At 54.4% G+C, this 22,470-nt stretch overlaps 1 protein-coding gene across 1 annotated transcript in view; it reads left to right on the plus strand.

The window, feature by feature from the left end:
* Window positions 1-22,470, plus strand: part of CASTOR2 (cytosolic arginine sensor for mTORC1 subunit 2) — a 51,058-nt gene that overhangs the window by 23,019 nt on the left and 5,569 nt on the right. Inside the window, exons 2-8 of the mRNA XM_006201356.4 lie at window positions 7,818-7,888; window positions 15,963-16,156; window positions 16,830-16,962; window positions 17,477-17,600; window positions 18,284-18,394; window positions 18,799-18,881; window positions 22,348-22,442. Of these exons, the coding sequence (XP_006201418.1) occupies window positions 7,818-7,888; window positions 15,963-16,156; window positions 16,830-16,962; window positions 17,477-17,600; window positions 18,284-18,394; window positions 18,799-18,881; window positions 22,348-22,442 (811 nt within the window). The remainder of the gene's footprint in view (window positions 1-7,817; window positions 7,889-15,962; window positions 16,157-16,829; window positions 16,963-17,476; window positions 17,601-18,283; window positions 18,395-18,798; window positions 18,882-22,347; window positions 22,443-22,470) is intronic.

A 22,470-nucleotide genomic window follows, 5' to 3' on the forward strand; every position in this document is an offset into this window, starting at 1 on the left:
ACTGCTGCGTGAGACTTGACTGTACAGCTCTTAAGGGTCGGGATGGAGGCCACAGGAATGGGGAGACGCAAAGTCAGGCAGAGATGGTTTAACACCAGAGAAGCCAAGAGTCCACTTCAGGGCCTGAGCACGGCCCGGATAGTAATGCCACCACGGACGTCCAGTCCCACCTCGGTCCCCAGGCCGGCTCACTGCGTCAAGTGACTGCACGTGCTCAGGCAGGGTCTTGAGCTCTTCCTTAAACCCTAAGCTACCCTGCAGGAGAGATATCTTCAAACTTCTTTCACAGTCTAAGGAACCTGGGGCGATTGGAGGACCAGTAAGTTGTTCCAGCCTCATCGTGGGTGGGTAGTAAAAGCCAAGATGCCCACTCGGGCTTTTTTCCATCTCAGTCCCTCCCAAAGAAGAAAGGGAACCACTAGCCAGTGCTTCGTATGTGCCCTGCCCTTGGGTACGTGTTCACAAACAAGAAACTGGCCGTCCTCAGATGGGCAGACGGCATTCCTACCAGGACCCTTCCTACCTGCTCGGCTGCCCCAGGCCTCTGGCATGGCCAGAAGGAAGAGCCATTCTCAAGCTCCCTGTGGTTTGTGCTTTGGCCCTCAGGGCAAGGGTAGGGAGCCCCACCTTCCTCACCAACCCAGGTCTCCATGGAGGAAAGGACCAATGCAGTCAGTCGGGGCCAGATTCAGAGGTGAGTGAATTCTGCCAGTTCAGGGACCCACCTCTGTTGCTGACCTCTCTCCTGGGGCCTCTGACCAGAACGCTGACCGTGGAAGACAGTGGTTCCCTGCCTTGGCCTCGTGTTTCTCACCAACCTCACTAGCACCAATTTGTTGATTACTTCCTGGCCACAAACAGACCCACACCCACCACCGCCGCCGGACTGGTCCAAGCCACTGTCAGCTCTCGCCAGCCTCCTTGAAGTAGACAAATAGCTTCCTAACTGACCTCTTGGCCCCACCCTGTCCTTACTGTGGCCACAGGCATCATCCCTCCCCCATTACCTCAGATGTCACCACCTGTCATTCCCCCTCCCCCACCAGGAGGCCACTCTGACCTGAAGGCTTTGGAACAGCAGCATACACGCTCTTCCAGCTTCCCTGCTCAATTATTTTTTTTATTGTGGACAAATGTACATAATAAATTTACAGAGTACAAAATATACCATTTTAACCATTTTCAGTGTATATCTCAGCGGCATTAAGCACTTAAATTCACATTGTTCTGTAACCATCACTACCATCCACCTCCAGAACTTTTCATCATCTCAAACTGAAATTCTGCACCGATTTAACAATTGCTCCCCATTCCCCCTCCCCCACAGCCCCTAGCAACCACTCCTTGCTCTGTTTTAAATTGCAAATCCACTTATTTTATTGGCTCTGCAGCCCGCACCACTGTCTGACTCACTATTTTATTTATCCTGCCCCCATGTAAATTCTAATTGTCCAGCTATTCAAGGTGTGTCTCCAGCACCTGAAGCAGTGCCTTTATACATTAAAGGCATTTAACAATTTGTTTGTTGAATGACTGAGTGATCTAGCCCACTCCATTAGGCTGTTGCCTCGGTCTTGGGAGCTTTATCCAGACCTTACCAGTTCCTTCTCCTCTACCCAGTCCTCCCTGTGTGTGTCACCCTAGAATTTTCTAACCCCTTTACCTATGCTGTCTGATTCTCCTGGCCACCTGAGACATAAGCAGATTTTTCTTCCCATCTTAATAGAAGACATTTTTTGGGATTGCCCTTCAAATCACAGAACTGACACAGGGCTTATTTCTAACTAAAACTTGAAACAGCAGCTTCTAGTTGTTAAAGACAGTAGAAGTGAAGTGCAGGTAACACGAGGGACCTACTGAAGACCCAGGAAAGTGGATGAAAATCTGCAGCTGGTTAAGAGAAAAAAGCCTGACACACATCCTCCTCCTGGTTGTCCTGTGGGAAGAAGAGCCCTGGAAGGCGTGAGGCCAGCACCATGAGCGCCCCGAAGTGCATCTGTCATTCACTGTATAGTGTGCAAGGCTCCTGTGCTCCATTGCAGAAAAGCATCAGTGGGGCTGGCAGAGCCAGGGATGGGTGGTCCCCAAAAGCGGGTCGGGCCCTGGCCCCTCCATCTCATCTCTGTGACGTGCCATAGAGAAAGATGTGGCTAACCTCCCTCCTTCCAGAGTGGACAGGCTCCACTTGGCCAGAAACATTTGTGGCTCTCCAGGCTGGTGCTGAAATTCAGAATGGGCATTCAGAAGCCCTGCCTGAAGGAAGGGATGAGAGCAGCTTGCGGACAAGTACTCTGGAACATGCTGGAAGGCTGTTCTCAGTCCTGTTTTCAGGTTCCGTCCAGTATGCCTGAAGGCTCCTGCTCATTTTATAGCCCTGCTGACCAGGCTCTAAATGCAGAGGGCTGGACTTGTTCTGTGGGCAGCATCAGGTGACCTCAGCAGGGTCTGGCTGACACAGGGCACTTTATGTGGAAAATAGGCCCAATCCCAGATGAGGTCTTGCCCACAAAGCTAGCTTCCCTCTCCCAGAGACCCAGGTCTTCTGCGTGAGACGCCACATAAAGGCAACTTCTGCTGCATCCTGACTCTGTAAGGGGGTCTTTGTGTGTGTGGGAAACAAGGGAGGGAGCGCAGAACAGCCTTGCAGGACCATCACTCAGCCAGCAGGAGAGTCACTCAGTGACTGGAGAAGGCGAGACGGATGCTGAACGGAGCTCCCACCCAACAGTGATGTGTTAGGCCATTTCCCTGGCTCCCCTAATACTGCATGCTCCCTGTGCTCAGACACGCCAGATATCTGTGATGATTCCTGAGGCCTCAGCGCGGCATGTCAGAGAGCCAGTTTGGCTCCAACAGACTCACTGGGAATTTCAGTCTAAGTCGATCTCTTCCATCATAAACCATCCTCCCTTCTCTGGCTGCCTGGTGGGAGCTGGGTTACTGGGAAGATGAATGGAGACTTCCTAGCCAAAGCTTGTTGTGTAGGGTCAGTGCGTAAGAACCAGTGGTTTCAAAGAATCAGAGACTTGACGCTCCACGGAACCTTGGCGGGGGCTTGATGCATCCTCCTCATCGAGGCAGCAGCATCCTTGCAGCTCACCTGCCTGGGACTCAGCCCCTTGGAGAAATGACATCTCACCACCTCCCAAACCAGCCCGTTGGTCTCTGTAGCCCATTTGACTTTAAAGCTTTTCTTACTAGGACCGCAAGCCAGCCCCCTCACCGTGGCCCTCCCACACCCCTTTAGCTGCCTCTACCCTCCAAGGAGGAAAATTAGTCAACACATTTGAATGCTTACCGTAGTCATGGTGGGTATTCATGCAGTCATTCATCAACAACAACCCTATGAAATAGAAACTATTATTATCTTCATTGTACACATGAGAAAACTGAGGCACAGAAAGGTTAAAGTAACTTGCCTAAAGTCACAGTCATAAGCAGTAGCATTGTTTCCATCCTATGGTCCACAACAACCACAGAGATTTAAAGATGGTGGCCGGAATCTTCCTTGGGTTGAAGAAGGTACAGTTTAAAGTCCCCTCATTTCCTCTGGGCCTGTTCCGTGTGGGCCGTGAGGCTCCAGACAGACAGGGACTTCTTGATGTGGCCTCTAGTACTATGTGGCACCCATGCTCTGTTCACAGAGCCCAAGGATGCATTGGCACCCCTGGACAGGGGACTTGCATGATCCCTGGGGTTTATCCTGAACCACAGTAAACCAGGGCTCTCCCCAGAGCTGATGTTCCCCAGCTTCCCTCCTTCACTGCTCAAGACTCTAGAGGTTTGTATCCCATCTACCTGACTGCTCCCACAGGACCGGCCAAGTGATCATCACACACAGTTGCACAGGTTGTGCACTGCTCAATTCTAAGGGCACTCTTCACAAATAGACTGTGAGATGAATGAGCCCTCCCCCCGGAGTCCTAATATTACCACCTACCCAGCTGCCTGAGCAGCAGATCTGTCTTGGGTTCTGATCAGAGCTGGTTGGGCTGTTTTGCCTGTCCTTGAAAAGCATTGTCTAGGCAGACTTGATGGTTCTGGGATCATCTCTCCATGCCTTGTTGCCACGCCCCTTGAGGTTCACCCTGCTGTGGACCTGGCAGGGTTCCATGTAGCCTGTGCTCCGACCAAGCTGGAGCTGGACAAGAACTAGTCCACCTTTAACCTGCCCCTCACTGTAGAGGGGATTGAAGCAGCCCAGGGCTCACCGCCCCCAGGTGCCAAGTTGGGACTGGAACCCAGGTCTTTTGGCTCCAGGACCTCAGTCTTCTTCCCTCTCTCCCAGGCTGCTCTCTCTTCCCCTGTTGTTTCATTCTGTTCCTAAGCACCATGAGGGCATCTAGAGGGCAAACACTTCTCCTCCTTCTCGGGTTTCCTACCAGCACTCCGCAGCAGGCTGAGTAATTGCTGGGTTTAGGTCCTCTCTCCAGCTACTTGTAGACAAAGTACAGAGAGGCCACAAATACCAGGGACCCAGCATCTAGGGTATGGATCTATTCACGACTCATTAGAGAGCATGGGGTTGGGACAGGAGACTTAAGTGTCTCCCAGAGGAGGGTAAGTCAAGGCAGTGCCACACACAGGCAAGCAGGGTTTGTGTTGATCAGGGCTTCTCTGGCTTTGGGGGTAGAAATGTGGCCATAGTTCCCTCTTTTGCTCATCAGACAGCAAGTGTTGGTTCTTTGTTCAGCCAGTGTCAGGTATAAGGTGTGTATAAAGAGAACCCATAGTTCTTGCCTGTGAGTATTACTTGTAATAGATTGTGGGAAGCACTCAGGACTGTCATGTGCAGTTGTACGGGTTGCGCACTGCCCAACTCAAAGGGCATACTTCACATACACTTGAGATAAACGATCTCTCCCCTAGAGTGTGATGCACCACCAGCCCAGCTGCCTACAGTGGCCTTAATGACCTCTCATAGACCTACTTTCAAGGGAGGACCACCCCTATGGTGGGAAGTGAGAGAGGGAAAGTAGCTGGTGCCAATCAGAAAAAGTTTCACCTCAAAGAAAAAGCTTAAACTGGGTCATAAAGGATGAGTAGCTCATCTCCAGCTAAAGAAGAGGAGGGAAGGGTATGTCGGGTAGTGGAAAGAACGTTGGTCAGCCTTTGGAGGCATGAGACCGAGGAGGCAGGTCAAGAATGGGGGAACTAGATGAGTTAGGCAGGCGGCTGGTATGGTCTTCTAGCAAGCATTCACCTGGAGAGGAGTGGTGGAGAGAGGGGAACACAGATCTCAGAGTGACTCGGGTGGGAAGATGGGGTGAGCTCAGAGACATGCAGGACTTGGGGGGTGACATTAGGAGAGCAGGAAGTCTGCTCCTGAGTTTAATGATCAGAGCAACAGCGGCAGGTCCCTCCGGCTGCCTCGCCCTCCTGGCGGCCTGCCCGTGCCAAAGTGCGCATTCCGAGATGGATGTCCAACAGCTGGCCCTCGGCCCCTGGAGACAGGTCACATCAACAACATATTTATTCCCCATTTATATAGAGGCTGATGTTGCCTTCTGCTGGTGTTTATGCCCTCCAGGGTCATGGACGTGGTCTATTTCTGGAGTGTCCCTCACCGCCGAGAGGGCACGGGGAGCCAGTGCCACATCTGTTTGCCTTCACGGGGCTCTACCCAGGGAGTACCTGCTTGTGGCAGTCTGGTGACTTTGGGGTGGGGGGTGCTTCCGAAGCTCTTTCTGAGCACACAGGGGTCCCCACCCCACAGAGAAGCTGGGCCAGACCAGTGATTGCCACTTACTGAGGTGATAATTTGCCGTTGTCCCCCAGCAATTACAGATTTCATTTTTCTAGGCAATAGTTGCAAATTGGATATGGGACAGGCAGGGACAGAGATGTAATTTGAAAACCAAAGAGCTGTAGGGAAATTGAAGATTTGTGCTGCTGGTTGAGCAGAATGTCGGAGGCAGAGAACGGAGAATGCCACCTTGTCTACGACTTTGGCGCAAGCATTTTCCTTGAAGTTGGGTTCACTGAGGTATCATTTACATATACAGTAAGATTCACCCCTTTTAGGGTACAGTTCTTTTGAGTTTTGACATGTGTATGATTTTGTCATCACTACCACAATCCCAATACCAAGCAGTCTGTCACCCCTAAAGGTCCCCAGTGGTCCTCACAAGTCAACCCCAACCCAAATCCGGGCAACCACAAATCTGTTCTCCATCTTTACCGTTTTGCCTCTTCCAGGAAGTCATATAAATGGAATCATATAACGTGTCACCTTTTAAATCTGATTTTCACTTAGCAAAATGCAGCTGAGAGTCATCCATGTTATCGCACAGATCGGTAATTCACTCCTTCTCGTTGCTGACCAGTGTTCCATGGTGTGGATATGCCACAGTTTATCCAGTTCTCCAGCTGAAGGGAGGGCATTTGGGTTGTTTCCAGTTTGGGGTGATTACACATACAGGCTGTAAACCCTTGCATACAGGTCTTGTGTGGCCATGTGTTTTCATTTCTCTTGAGTAAATACCCAAGATTAGGGTTGCTTGTGGTCACGTACGTTTCACTCTTTAAGAAACTGGTGTTTTCTAAACTACTGTACCATTTGCATTCCTGCCAGTTCTGGTTGCTCTCCTTCCTTGTGAAAAATTTAAAGAATAAAGTGAAAAGGGTGCTTCAGGGGTTCTGCTGATAAGGCTTCAGCGTTGCCAGGCGGCTGCTGGGAACAGGGGATCAGGAGGAGAGAGATCCCTGAAGTTTGCCACCCCCATTCCCTGCGACACAGCTCCTACATCAAGATTGCTTTTCCATTTTAATCTTTGTCGAAGCGAAGTTTGGGCACTTGCCGGGGTTACTCGTTGGCCCTCTTTCTGTCATGACTTCCCATGATGGATGGGTTTTACACATTGGGCATGGAGCCCGTGCTGGGCCTGACACTTGAGATCAGTGACCCCAGATGAATAAATGACCATGGGCCATTTCCCGCACACTACTGCCTTCGCATGCCGTCTCTCCCTGGAGCTGCCTGCACAGTGGTCTGGGGGCCATTCTAGCTGGACAGGGCGCAGGGAGACAAGCATGGAGGGGTGGTAACCCCTCTCACCTGGTGATGGAAAGCTTCGAAGCCCAGCCCAAGGGCTGTCTGGACGCAGAATCCAGCATGTCTGCCAGTCACCAAGAGTGTGCTTCAGGGCTGAGACCAGCAGGGACGAGATACAGACGGAGTGATTGCCAGACCCCACCCTGGCCTTGGGAAATTGATGGTCTCATTTTGGGGGTGGAAATGAGCAACTTACACCCTAGGCTAAACAGTATTACCAAAGGCGACATGTGGCAGTTTGGAGATCCGTGCCCCAAGATGGCAGTCAGCCACACTCCTCTCACTTGCAAGGAAGGAAAGTACTCTAAAGGCTGGGCTGTCAGTTAAGTGACAGTGGGAGCTCTCAGGTTGATGAGGAGAGGGGCCAGGACCAGGGGGGCAGCAGAGGGCGAGGGGAGCTGCGGGGATAGCAACAGTCCTAGTGGTCGGAATGGACAGCGATGGGAGTTGCTGTGGAAAAGACATTTCATCTGCATGATCCCTGCCAGAGCTGCCCTGGGGACAGTACAGGACCCTGGAGGCTGGCTGGCTCAGGGGCCCCCAAAGATTGGGAGTTGCAGAGGGAACAGTCAGCATCTCTAGGCCTCTCTGGGGCCTCCTGAGTCAGAACTGGAGCACTGGAAGGAGAGACAAGCAGTCCCCCAGCAGCCTGGGGCAGCACTCTGGGTAAACTGAGTCATCTCCCGCGGGGTCACAGGTGGGTGGCTGCCACAGGGTCTGCCGGGACTTATGACAACCTGTGTCTGTCTGTCTGTCCACCCAGGTGCAAGTTCTTCAGTCTGACCGAGACGCCGGAGGATTACACCATCATCGTCGACGAGGAGGGCTTCCTGGGTGAGTGCTTCTGTCCCGGGGCCTGGGCTGGACGGGGGCCTGCGGTCAGTGCTGGCTGGCCGCCGCCTTAGTTCCGCCCCCACCTGCTGGTGGGTTAGGAAGTCGGCAGAGCTTCCTTCTCTCCCTGTGTTCTGGCTGGTCCCCTCCCTTTCTACTCATGAAACTTTCCCTCAGGAAAGGCCTCAGAGCTAAAAGGGGGCAGTGTTTACCCGGCCAGGAGCTGAAGCAGCCAGAAATGCCAGGGGCATGCTCTCTGGGGCACTGACTGTGAGGGGGGGTGTATTAAATCGTCCTCAGTCCTTGTTCTCATGGAAACAAGCCCCAGTCACCATCCTTTCATGATTTTCCTTTATCTTCCTTCCATTTTTAAAATTGAGATATAACTCACATACCATGGAACTCATCATTTTACAATGTGCAGCAGTTCAGCGGTCTTTGATATTCACAAGACGGTGCAGCCATCACCACTGTCCGATTCCGTAACGTTTCCATCACACCAAAAAGAAACTCCATCCCGCCTCCCCCACACCCTTTTAGTTTTATTATTAAAGTTCATTATGTTTGTACTGCTCTGAAGTGATGGCGAGCATCACTCGTGCTGAATGCTGAGTGATAGGCATTACTTGCAGAGGGGTTGTCACCTGCCCTGCGGTTATCAGTGAGGAGTTGGGAGCGGAGGTAGCAGTCGCATGTCCTGACCCACCAGCTGAGCTCCCCCCAGAGCTGAGTTACAGTCTTCCAAACATGCAGAGAATGCAACAAATCTGACATGTTTTAAAACCCTATTCCCACCCCAAAGACAACTACTAGTCACTTTTTCTTGATTTTCATTCTAATTGTTTCTCAGGTGGTCAACCTTGAATTTATAGAAATGTTTTCACTTCATGTTACAACTTAAAAACTTCCTGAGACATCAGAGCCTTCCCGCAGCAGTCCTGCCTCCCCGCTCAGGCCCCTACCGTTGGCATTAAAGTTGTTTTAGCTGTTCTCCAGTGAGAAATTTAGAAACTTATCCTTAATGCAGGTTAATTCCAAAAATGGGGCCTGAGAAATGGCATTGTGGGGTCAGAAGTTGACTGTTTTGTGATTCTCGATTCGCGTTGCTGGAGTAATGGTATTGACCCTATTACTGGTGAGAAAGTGAAGCCCTGGGAAGCAACTTGCCCCACTACACACTGTCATCCTCACGTGCGCTTGGTCTCGGGCACCAAACCAGTATGGGGGGCTGGGCCTGGCCCCCCACATCCCAAGAGGCACAGTGTCCCTCTCTGCCTCCTAGGGGGCAGCTGTGTGGCCAGAGCATGGATGGGGCAGACCCCATGGGAGGCCTTGCCCCACCATCAAAGGTACCCGTTTAGTCACTCACTCAACTCACTCATTCATTCATCCAACATTTTCTGAGGACAGGCGCCTTAGATGGGAATTTTGCCTTAACCACAAAACACAGTCACATGAAGAGTGTCTGCCTGGGCAACCCAAACACATGTTTCTTTTCTCATGGGCACTCAGAACTGCTGGGAATTGGGGCACCTCGGATGTGGAAGTAACACCCCAGGGTCTGGGAAGAGAGATTCTGTGCAATCCGTCTTCCCAGATGGGAGCAAGCTCTATCTCTGACTCTCCCTCTGGAGGCAGCAAATGAGAAAATACCTTGAGCAGGGAGGGAGGGAGGGAGTTTGCAGGACCTGGTGAGCCGGTTCTGCAGGCCCTGGAAGGCTGTGTTTGCGGGAATTGTCAATAACCAGGGAGCTGTCCTTCAGCTGAGCTGAGTGGCTGGTTGTTCTGAGCCAGTGCCCAGGGGTGGCGGGAGGCAGTATTTACTGAGCACCGGCCATGTGCGGGCATCTTGCTGGGCCCTGGAGATGCAGCCGGAATGAGAGGCACCACCTCCAACCCCCTGGGCCTCAGGGCCTGCCAGCTAATTACACCATTCATTGTCGAGCTGCCCTTGTGGCAGGTGCTGCACAAGGAGGGCATGGATGCTGGGAGAGCATATGAGAAAGGATGCCCGCCGTCCAGGAGACCCCACAGCAGAGGCCCTTGAAATAGGAGGCAAGACCAGAGGGTTGAAACTTGACCCCCGAGTCGACATAGGTGGACATTTCCCCAGCCCTGACGGTGCTTCTGTCCGCAGACACTGTGCGGAACGCTGGAAACGACTCTTCTTATCCTCGTTTTATAGATGAGGACATTGAAGCACAGACATGTGACGGAGCCGCCCCAGGCCTCACTCCTGGCGTCCTTTATGGGTGTTTCCAGGGAGCTGGCCCTCAGCAGGGTAAAGCAGGGCAGACCAGGAGGCGCAGGTTCCCAGCTGGTGACAAGCAGGCCTTCGGCTTGCTCTTCAGTCCTGGGAAGGTGGGGCATGGGGAGGCAAGTTTAAACTATCAGCCGAAGAGTGGCCCAGCCACTGGCTGTCCTGAACTCTGTGACTTCTGAGTGAGGGTCTCACTTCCTGGTCAGTACACCAGGCTGCTTGGATATCCATCTCTGCCCAAGAGAAAACTGTGTACCTCTGTTTAAGTGGTAAGTATCTCTCTCACTCGTGCTGTGGAGCTGCGGGGGGAAGGTACGCAAAGTCAGACTCCCACTCAGCCTCACTGCTCTCACTGTACCTGAGCTCAGCAGAGGCGTACCACCTCCTGGGATCATTCCTGTGGCCTGGAGGCTGAAGAGAGAAGACCCATTTTATAAGTGAGGAAACTGACATTTATGTGCCCGGAGTCACTATGAGTGACAGGCTGATTTGAACTTGGAAATGCCTTCAGGGTGGTTTTGGCCAAAATGAGAAGAAAATACTGCTGAGAAGGGTGGTGATTCCCAACAGACCAGGGTCAGGAGCAGTTGAGAAGCGGGGAAGTCTCTCAGAGGGCAGGATTTGGGGTGGAGCGGGCTGGGAGCCGCAGTGAGAGGCAGTGATGCTGAGTTCCACCCTCCCGCCTCCGCTCTGGAAGGGGCGTGTGCGGGTTTCTCAGGAGGCTCCTCTTCAGAAAGGGAGTCTCGTCTTGTGGCTGCCCCGGAGGGACCAGGGAGGGACGCTGGCTGCGCCCACTATGTGAAGGAAGGTGTCCCATCTCCCAGCTCTGCAAAGGTTGCTTCTCACTGAAGGGCCTCCCTTGGCCACTGTTAACATGAGCCAGGGTGCCTGGGTTATTGTTCGCTGGCAGTGTCTCTAGCGTGAAGTTTCACGGTTAGAAACCAGCAGCTGTCCACAGCTCACTTGTATGTAAGATACTGGACCTTTCCTGGGAGGGAGGGGCGATGGTCAGTGACATTAACCGGACAGCTCATTCACCCTGGGGTTTTAGAGGTTCTTGGCTCAAATGGATACTGTGTGTCTAGGTGGCAAACAGAAGGGATATGCATGTATGTATTTTGAGCTTTTATGTATTTAATGAGCACTTACTATGTGCAGTGCTGCATGTTATCAGGGACCCAGAATAAGAGGAGCAGCAGCCCTTGCCCTGACCATTGGGGAGTGAGCAGAACCCCAGGTTTGCAGTTAGAGGAGCCCCGCCCATCGCAGTCCCCTGTGTGTGTCGGTGTGATCCGTAGGCGTGACTGATCAAAAGACAGAGGGAGGGAAATGTGAAGCAGTAGCTGCTAGCCTCCCCCAGGGCTAAGATAGGGAGACCTGGATTCGGATCCAGGCTCTGCTACTTTCTGAGCAAGCTGCTCAGCAACTGGGGCCTCCATGGCCTCATCCCTGAACAGGACCGCCTCCCTCCCTCTCAGTTCCATAAGGCATTCGCAGGGCCATATGACTTGCACCAGGTAGTTGCCACATCCACCTTGCTTGTCCCCTGGGGCAAACAGTGCAGTGCCCATCAGCGCTCCTGGCATCGCCCTCCTGGCTCTAAGCTCATAATTTACCATTTCAGTAAGCCATGGGGCAAAGTACTGCCCCCAGCAGGGGTCCCCTCTACACAAGGTCCAGGTGAGAGGAGGAGCTTGGATCTCTGATCGAGCTGGTTCTTACTTCCCCTGAAGCTGGCCCTCCCCATAAGCACTGATGGGGATGATGCCCACCTTCTTTATCTGGTCATCTGTCAATGGACATTTAGGTTGTTTCCATGTCTTGGCTATTGTAAATAGTGCTGCTGTGAATATTGGGGTGCATGGGTCTTTTCGAGTTAGAGTTTCCTCCAGATATATGCCCAGGAGTGGGATTGATGGATCATATGGCAACTCTGTTTTCTAGCTTTTTAAGGAACCTCCATACTGTTGTCCATAGTGGCCGCATCAGTTTACATTCTCACCCACAGTGTAGGAGGGTTCCTTTTCCTCCACACCCTCTCCAGCATTTATTATTACTAGACTTTTTGATGATGGCCGTTCTGAATGGTGTGAAGTGATAACTTCATTGTAGTTTAGATTTGCATTTCTCTGAAAATTAGCGATGCTGAGTGTCTTGGAAAACATATCTTTTAAACAGATGCATAGTATTCTGTCATAGTTGAACTGTGGTTTGGCTACCGGCTCTGACATTGACTTTTATGTAGCTCCCAGGTCTTCATTTGAAATGCTTTTGGGTTGAATGCTTATACTCATGACTCTTTGCCCCTTGAGTAACTACTCCTTTCAGTGAAACTGCACATTTTAAAACTCTTAATACGTTCTCCCCAGCTGCCATCCAGAAACCAGCAAAACTACCACCAGCAGCATTATAACAGAAAGGCTCGGTTTTTGTCATCCTTGGACACCAGAGGTGGTGGTCTTGCCCGGGGTCACAGAGCAAGGTGAAACCCACCCACCTGACCCCAAGACTCTTGACCTGCAGCAGGCAGGGTAGGAGAAGCCTGACAAACTGTGTGTGGAGGGCGTGAACACGTAGCACAGGGAACCGCGCGTCCTGCAGCCGGAAACGGGGGACTCTTGGTGAGGTGGGGGGGCACCCAGAGACAGAGCTGCTGACTTTGTGTCTGGAAGGTGGCAAGCGTCCCCAGCGTTCCACCAAGGAGCGTCCTCAGCTCTGAGAGGCTATTTTTAGGGGCTTGGACGATGGGCAGTGACAGAAATAATACTCCATTTCAGTCTTGGAATAGGTCCACTTCTCCTCTAGGGAAGGGCGAGCTTGCTCCCTGTTGGCCAACCTCCCGGCGGCCCATCCCCACAGCCCCAGAGCGGCACCTCGGGCACCCAGAGGCTTGGCCCGGGTGAGGAGGGGGCCCAGGCAGGCCTCCCCTCTCCCCCAGAGTGCCAGGGCAGCATCTGGGGTTCCCAGGGCCAGAGGCAGCGAGCGCTGTGGCCTCCTGCTTTGCTGCTCTGACAGAGCTTGCCTTCTGGAAGCTTCAGAGAAGTGACCGCTGACCCAGAGCTGACCGGCTTCTCCGTCCAGGCCTGCTGCTTGAAGCACCTCACTGGGTTCCATCCAGGGCTGTGAGCCGGGAGCAGCAGGCCCAGAGGCCGGGAGCTGGGAAAACGACCCCTCCCCGCTCACCAGCCGCCCAGACCTTGGCCAGCATTTGGGTTGACCTGAAATCTCTGGGCAGTGGCAGCCTGTGGGCTGCTCGCCATCCCCTGCCCACCCACTTATGCCCCCATTTCCAGTCGGCCTCAAGCCTGGGGCCTGTCTGAAACTGCCAAGAGACCCCTCGGAGCAGAGCCTGGGCGACTCCAGCACCCCCTGAAAATGCACTTACCCCAGTGCTTCGTGGACTTAGAGGGAACAGCCTTCCCCACTGTACTGGCAGCAGCTTCCCCGCAGCCTCCACTGGAAAGGATGGAGCCAGGACTAGAGTTTGTCCCCGTCTGAGCCCAAAGCCTGTGTTCTGTGCCGCCACCCCCACGTGCTCACTGAGGACCCCACTGGATGATGGACAGGGGACAGAGGGCAGTCCTGAGGCTGAGGCAGCGGAGTGTCCACCTGCCGGTGGGACCGTGGTGTCAGATTGGGGCATTGGAACCCCGGGTTCCCGGACACCCCCACTTTACAGTTGTGAAGCTAAGCCCTACAAGAGGGGTTTTCTCAACACCCCACAGAGGGCCGGTGGCAAGGTGGGTCTGGAAGGTGTGCCACCCCCAGAATGAAACACCCCTACCCCTCACCCCCATCATTTACTGCAGCATGACCTTGGGCCAGTCAGCTTCCATCTCTGAGCCTCAGTTTCCTGTTCTATGAAATGGGGAAGCAGCCGGCTTCTCAAAGCCAGTGTACATATGTCTCTAAGCAAATGGACCACATTCTGCTCAGTCCCCACTGGTGGACTGAGAAGTCAAAGAAGTTGGCAGTGTCTCGGGATGGCACTGGCTTTCCCGATCCTGGGAAGTCGGGTATAGGACCATGGGATGATGTCAGAGGCCACCTCCCGCCCAGGGTCTGGCAGTGGGACCAAGCCCTGACCGCAGAGATGAGCTGAGAGGCTGGGGGGAGCAGACAGGGTAGATGGGTGGGAACAAGGGCCTGGGCAGGGTAGAGAGGCAGGGATAGCTGCCCGTGTTCCTCCTCATCCATTTGTTTGCAGTCTCCGTGTGCCAGGCACTGAGAATAGCAGAAAACAATGCCGATCAGGACCGCCGCCCTGCGGGAGCTGACCTGCTAGTGGGGCCAGTCATAGACTTGAGGTAGCCACTCACCCAAGGTGGCTATGGGCATTTAAATGAACTAAGATAAATAAAACTTAAAGCTATATTTCTTCTGTAGCGCTAGCCACATTTCAAGTGCTCTGTAGCCACATGGGGTGAGTGGCTACCGCTTTGGAAAACACCGGTGTAGACCGTCTCCATCATCCCAGAAAGCCCTCTCGAACAGCGCTGGGTCCCAGCGTCACAGGGTCTTTGGCTTTTTCTCCAGAGGACATGGGAAGCCACTGGGCAGTTCTGAATTGTGAAGAACTTGGACTAGGCAGGCAGAGGACAGGTTCACAAAAGCTGACATGGCCCTGTTGTGTTAGCATGTGGTGACATAAAGGACCCTCCCAGATTTTTCCCAAGAAGGCTTTAGGGGTTCTGCCCTAACGGAAAGGGGCATTTACATTTTTATCATTAAATATGTTTACTAATATTTTGTTTATTACTATATCAAAATGGTGTTTCCGATGATAGGACCATCGGGGCACCCGGCCCTCGGTGGCTCCTGGGGCTGTCTCTGCTTAAGACGGCAGGGTTGGGGGCTCACAAAGCTGCCCCCAGGAAGTCCCCTCCATGGCCAGGTCCAGGGCCCTTAGAATTTCAGAATTGAGCTGGGACCCCCAGTTCTGTGGAACGTGTTTCCTCTGGCAGTCCTGGGGCTGAGAAGTCTGTCTGTCGACACCCCAGATAGTAGGTGGACGGACTGGGTGTGGAAGCCCGAGGGCAGGTCCTTTTAAAACCGTCCCTTCTGCTCCCCTCCCCAACTCCCTTCCCTTCCCTGGCAAACCACCTGCCCCTCCAGCCAGCCTGGCAGAGGACTAGCCCTTCCCAGCCAGCAGGCCCAGCGGGCTCCCTGGGCTGCGGTCGCCATGGTGACCGGAGCTGGGCGGGTAGGGGCCCTCTTGCCTGAGGCCAGCCCAGCTTCCCTTGGGCATCATCATGTCATCACAGCCCCCTTAACTCACCAGTGTCGGGGCCGCTCAGCCTCCGCCCTTGTTGGGGACCTTGCCCTTCTTCCCAGGTGGTGCCCAGCATGGAGCATGAGGGTCTGTTTATAAGTCAGACCTGGGTTTGAATCCTGGCTCTGTTATTCCCTAAGTGATCTTGGGTAAGTCACCAGCCCCTCTAGAGTTCTGGTTTGTCACATGGACCGTGGGAATAGCAGCCCTGGTGTGGGGTGGGTTTGGGCAGGCGACTGTGATGTGTGGAAAGTCCAGAAATAACACAGTCATTACTGCCAAGTGCTCACCGTTTCACAGCTGGGGAGACTGAGGCCCAACACAGATAAACTACTCGTCCCCGGGGTTCCTGTCCTGCTGAGCTGCCTGGCACATCCAGAGTCCTCTAAGGGCCTTCCCTGCTCTGTCCTCCCAGGATGGGACATTTGAGGCCGATCCCATCCTCCTTTGATGGATGAGGGCACTGAGTTCCTGAGGGTGTGCTGGCCGGGGTCACACAACTGGGGCTCATCAGTCACAGGCCTGCCTGCCTTGTCCCCGTCCAGAGCTGCCCTCCTCAGAGCACTTGAGCGTGGCCGACGCCACCTGGCTGGCCCTCAACGTGGTGTCAGGCGGCGGCAGCTTCTCCAGCTCCCAGCCCATCGGCGTGACCAAGATCGCCAAGTCAGTCATCGCCCCGCTGGCTGACCAGAACATCTCCGTGTTCATGCTCTCCACCTACCAGACGGACTTCATTCTGGTGAGCCGCAGCCCATGCTGAGGGCCTTGGGCACTGTGGGCACTCCGCAGACGCAGTCCTCAGAGTCTGTCACTCTCCTTGGGTCACAGGCCGAGAGAGGTCAAGGGTACCTCGGGTCGTTGGTCCTCTGTCAGCATGGCCCAGGCCCAGCCCCACCCACTGTCTGCCTTTTGTGTGGACCATGCTTAGTTTGAGCTGGAGGCCAGGCAGTGAGGGCTGGGGACATGTGGGTGGGGCCCCCTCCCAGCTGGACATCTGGCTCACCAATCCCGTACCCCTCCTGGGGTGTCTGGTCATGGAGCCAGCAGCAACTCCTGGCCACCGTGTCATTCTTGCTTGTCTCCTGTGGGGCCCGGCCACCCTCAAGAGCATGGGCCTGGGAGGGCTGGAGACAGATCTGGGCACCACACTCAAGAGTGCAGAGTGGAACGTGGACCTGTACCTCCTGGCCCTCGGCACAGTCTCCTCCCCGCTGTGTCCTCCCTGCTGCTCCTGGGAAAGCACATGCCCTGGTCCTGGGCTCCTGTCCACCACCAGGACAGCGAGAGACCAGAATGAAGGAAGCTGGTTCTGGGTACAGAATCTCAAATCTCAGAGTGAAGGGGCTGGTGCCTCCAGGCCCTCTCCATCCAGGGACCATGGGACACTGACATCCCTGACTCCGCATCCCCAGGTACGAGAGCGGGACCTGCCCTTCGTCACCCACACCTTGTCATCAGAGTTCACCATCCTGCGGGTTGTCAATGGCGAGACGGTGGCAGCTGAGAATCTTGGCATCACCAATGGCTTTGTGAAGCCCAAGATGGGTGAGTTGAGGGAGGAGGGATCTATGCAGAGAGACATCAAGAAGTTATCAGGTCCTGTGCCAGGGCAGCCCCGTTCTCAGAGCATCAGTTGAGGGCCAGGCATAACACAGTACAACAGTCCTGGTCAGACCTTACGCCCAAAGTCTAGCGAGGGTGCAGCCAGCGATGGCCAGTGGCCACCCCTGACCTGACCCGGGGTATCAGGGCGGGCCTCCTAAAGCCAGTGACTCTCAAGCTGAAGCTTGGAGCACAAATAGGAGCTAACCCAAGTGGTGAAGGTTAGAAAGGGCGTTCTAGGCAGATGACATGGCATGTGCAAAAGTCCTAGGCCCTAGAGGTGAGCCTGGAGAATCAGGAGAGCTTTAGGTGGTGATGGGGGCCAGATTTCACAGGGCCTGCAGCCTGTCCTCCCCAGAGCAGCTGCCACTGCCCCCACCCCTGTTCCTGGGCCCTCCCACTGCCCAGCTGCTTCTCCCCTCCCCGCTCAGCACCTGATGTCTCTGTGCCCTCGCAGTCCAGAGGCCCGTCATCCACCCCCTGTCCAGCCCAAGCAACAGGTTCTGCGTCACCAGCCTGGACCCCGACACACTGCCTGCTGTTGCCACTCTCCTCATGGACGTCATGTTCTACTCCAACGGGTAGGAGTGAGGGGCTGCGGGCTGGGCTGAGGGGCGACGTGGGTCTGCTTAGGGCTCACGTCTGAGAGGGGAGGCACAAACCTGCTCCGGGAGCCAGCCTGGGGGGTGAGGCACAGACCAGCCCTGGAAACTAGTCTAAGAGGGGAAGTCATGGCTCTACCCCAAAGCCCCATTCTAAGAGGGGAGCCATTCTTCCCTGGGAACTCCAAAGCTTGGTGAAGCCCCCCGCCCACGTGTAGATGTGACAAACACCCCCTGTCCCCTGAGCTCCAAGGGCGAGCCTAGTCACTTGAAGAGCCAGGAACTCAAGTTTTTTCATTTGGTCGATGCCAGGTTTTGCAATTTTCCATAAAGCAGATTTTAAGTTTAAGCCAACACCAGGTGGGGTGGGGCCGGGGTCCAGCAAGCTGACAGTGACCACAGACTGTGTGGGCCAACACAGGGACAGAGACCCTGCCCGGTAAGGGGTAAGTGTCACCTGCACCGAGGGCCAGCTGGATCCCAGCACTGTGAAGTGCGGTGCTCACCTCCATGAATGCCGTGGAATCATTCGCATTTCACAGAGAAGGAGACCAATGGGGGGCATTGGCTCAGGGTCCCCCAGTGAGGCAGGATCAGAGCCAGGACTTGGCCAGGCTGGTGCTCTTCCCACGCCACCCCTCACCAGCTCCCTCGGCCCCCAGGGTGAAGGACCCCATGGCAGCCGGTGACGACTGTGGCCACATCCGCTTCTTCTCCTTCTCCCTCATCGAGGGCTACATCTCCCTGGTGATGGACGTGCAGACCCAGCAGAGGTGAGCTGGGGGGGGGGCTTGTGATGGGCATGTCACCCACCCTGCCCTAAAAGACCATGGGTCACCCAGTGTCATCCATCACTGTTTGTCCCTCAGCCCCCCGTCTAGAGCTGGGGAGAGGTAACCTGACCAGTCTGAGCAAAGAGGGCAGTTGTTCCAAAATCTGGCCCCTGCCTTGCATTCCTATCCCCACCCTGCCCGCCCCCAGACGAGGGAGCTACACGAGTGCGTCGAGGGCTCGGGAGGCCCCTCGGGGCCCCTGAGCTCAGGCCAGCCGCCCCCTCGCTCTGGCCCTGCACTGAGTGCCCTGGGGGCAGGGGACGGTGCAGGGAGGGCTGGCGGAGGGAGCATGGTTAACATCTGGGGATGAACATCCATCCGAACATTGCTCACTCCCGTTTAAGGTTTCCTAGTAACCTGTTGTTCACGAGCGCATCCGGAGAGCTCTGGAAGATGGTGCGGATCGGAGGACAGCCCCTGGGATTCGGTGAGCCCCACGGACTTCAGCACTGTGACGGGGGGTGGGGGTGGGCCAGCACTGCTGATGCACCTGTACCCCTGGTATGGATGGGGAGACTGAGGTCCCCACTGCCCACGGTCCCTTAGCCTTTGAACGACAGGAAGCACTGGCCTCCAGAGGATGGGAGAAGCAGCTTCAACCACAGCACTCATTTCCCCCAACTCGAAAATTAAAACCTGCTTGTAATTAGAACACTGGGGACATGGTAAAAATTGAAGAGGAAAAAAAAAAATCACTCCTCAGTCCCACTGTTGACAGCTAATGACTGCTGTCATTTTTAATGAGTTTCTTTCACATAATTACTGTCCATCTCTCAGTAAAACTCAGACGTCCCATCCCCTCACCCACTAAATACCTCACTTTTTCTGTCCCAGGGAAGAAGCACTTTTCCCTGTATACCTATAGTGATCTGATCCCATCGGAGGAACTTCACACGAATTCCCTAAGACTCAGTCTAGCCTCAGTTTCCACAATTGTCCAAACTGTCTTTGGGAGATAGTTTGTCCCATGAGCATTTTCCAAGGAGCCACAGTCTCAGACCCCTCAGTTAGAAGGGCCGTGTGGTACTGATTCTCCCAGAATCGGGTGTAGGCTGCTGGCCCTGTTGTGGTGACTGCAGCGAGCTTTTTCTTGGTAATAGAAATGATTTCTTTGGGCTAGACTTGTCAGACCAAAAAGCTTGTGCCCAGAAGAGGGTCTTGATAAATCACAGGATGGTTATTTCCAGGAAGCACCCCTCAGTCAGCCCTGCTGGGGTCGGTAAACCCTGACTTCCCATAGACAGAGCATAGAATGTTCCAGATAAAGTACAGACTGCTCCAGGGCCATCAGGTCAGCCCTGGGGGCTCTGCTCCTGGGACAGGACACAGAGGTAGCAGGGCATTTTGACCCTGGGGGCGACGGGTCCATGAGGGAGCCAAGTTCTGCCGCCTGCCTGTGCCTTTCTGTTAGCAAGGTCACAGAGGAACAGTAACTCCACGACTGGACAGCACCCCCTAACTGCTCACATCAAGGCCAAAGCCAGAGCATCCTGGGGGCAGGGTAGCGGGCTGCTCTCTGGAGTGCTAGGACGCGTATACTGAGGGCTCCTGGTCCGACCCGGGGCTTCAGCCTGTCTCTTGGGCCGCCTTCTCCACAGACCCCAGCATTTCTCCTACCCACATTCTCCACAGACCCCAGCATTTCTCCTACCCACGTTCGCTGCCCAGTTCAGGGCCATGGGGTTATGGAGATTGAGTCACCCAGAGGAAAGGTCGCCAGTGAAGAAGGTTGAAGGAAACCAGGGTGACCTCGGGGGTGCTGTTAACCTGGGAGCCTCTGTTTCCTGACCTGTAAAATAAGGATGATGGTGGATGCTGCTTCAGGGTGGTTCTGAACGCTCCGTAACGTGTCGGTTACACCAAGTGGTTGCAAGCAGCAGTTGCTGTCACTGTCATACGTAAGGCTTGGAGAATGTTAAGGAAAGGAAGGCTTCCCAGAGGAGGTGGCTCCAGAGCTGACCAGCAGATACCCCACTGATGGGGAGGAGAGGGCAGTGCCAGCAGAGGGAGGTGTGACACAGAGGCACCTCTCCACGGTAGAAACGGTGGGAGAGGAGCCTCATTGGGTCTTCACAGGCAGAGGGGCAGGGTCCTGATGCCGGATCAATGGGTCTGTCACCATTTCTTCCTGAAGGTAGAGGGACCAGCAGAGCAAGAGGGTCAGCCAGGCATCACTGGGAAGGAGACTCAGGGAAGAAGCAGGAATACGAGCACATCGGCTTGTCTTTTTATCTCCAGCTTTGGTTCGGAGTTTACCAGAATACATTCAGTATAATAATATTACAGAAAAAAGAAAGGATGAAGGGAGAATCAAGGTGGAGAGAGTAGATGAAACTCAGCTGTCTTACCCTCTGCGTGTTGCTGTGGGCTGTTCTGGGTGGCCCTAGGGAAGACTGCAAGGAACAGCACGGTGAACCTGGCGGGCAGCAGCTGCATCTGCCTTCCAGGATGTGGAGGGGTTTAGCGCCAGGCTAATAGCTGTAAATAGCCCTGCAAGAAAAATAACTTATTGCGAATCAGAAAGATTCTAGCTTGGTGGATTCCTTATGTTTTTGACCACAATTTGGGATAACTATGTTTTCCATCACAGCCCAGGACGCACATACACAGACAACTCTACAGGTTCACAAAACTCAGCTCACTCCAGTACTATCCTTTTCTATTGTCATTTTGTAAAATGCTGGTCACCAGTCTTCTAAATTGATATCCCACATGGGTCACCGTGATCACGCCCGGTTGGAAAGGCACCATTCTAGACCCTAATCTCCTACCCACCCCCCTTTTGTAGGAATAAAAATGAATGTGTCTGTAGCTAAAGGATCTTAGGATACAACCGGTCTCCACTAAATAGCACCCCAGGCAGTCACAAGGCCTGAACAGCCACCGAAGGGGCCTCCATCCAGGAGCCCCGGGAGACCAAGCAGAAAGCGAAAATTGAGAGACCTGCGAAGTCACCTCCTGGGTCCCAGGACGGGCTGCCGAGCAGGACCAGGGCCAGGGAGTGAAGGGGTGCAGAGGATGCTTTAGGTGCTGATGGCAGTGGAGGAAGGCTGGGCCTCAGGTTGATGCCCAGGCTCAGGCCTCAGAATCCCATGGGGAGCTGGTGGCCAGATCTGGACTCTCCCACTCAGTGGGGACAGTGTTGGGGAAATGCATCATTGCCAGACGCATTTGAGGTATTGTGTTGATGGAGAACAGTGGTCCTCAGATCCTGGAGGTCTTCCTGTAGGAGGAAGCTTTGCATGGTGCCTTCAAATCAGGGAGGAAGGTGGAAGTTGGCGGAGGACCATCGCCAGGCAACCCCAAGGCCACCTTATTGGCTGAGGTTTGGGGGAGACCAGAAAGCGCCACTGCTTTGAAGATTTAGGAGAAATCACATTCCTTGTGATCAGCTGCCTGACTGCCTTTAGGACAGGCAGGGACCTTTACCCAGGGAGCACTCAGATGAGGAAACTGAGGCTCAGAGGGCTTGATTTGGCCACATCATCTGGCTAGAAAAGAGTCAGAGCAACAGAAAAGGGGGCCTGGACCCGTGTCGCCTTTTTGCCCACACTGCCTCCAGCTCCATCTTAGAGAACTCGCAAGGTGGCAGGGAAGGTGAATCCCATGTACAACGCACGGAAACAGGCAGATGATCCCAGTTAGAGCTGGGTTCTGTGGCGCCCTGAGGATGGAGAGCTCTTCACTGGCCAAGGAGGTCAGAGAAGGCTGCTGGATGGAGGGGCCTGTGCACTAAGCCTTCAGGCGTGGGGTGGTGAGTCTCTGGGAAGACTGGGTGCAGGGCAGGCACTGCCAGCAGAAGGATGGAGAAGCTGGAGAGCAAGGAGGGCCAAGGATGTGCTGGCTGACGGGGTAGGGAGGAGGCTGAGTGAGGTCCCCACCTCTGTCCCCAGATGAGTGCGGCATTGTGGCCCAGATCTCCGAGCCCCTGGCTGCTGCAGACATCCCCGCCTACTACATCAGTACTTTCAAGTTCGACCACGCACTGGTGAGTATCCAGCACCCGCCCTGGTGCA

Source organism: Vicugna pacos, chromosome 18 (assembly GCF_048564905.1).
Source record: "Vicugna pacos chromosome 18, VicPac4, whole genome shotgun sequence".
In the NCBI taxonomy this organism is placed as follows: Eukaryota; Metazoa; Chordata; class Mammalia; order Artiodactyla; family Camelidae; genus Vicugna; species Vicugna pacos.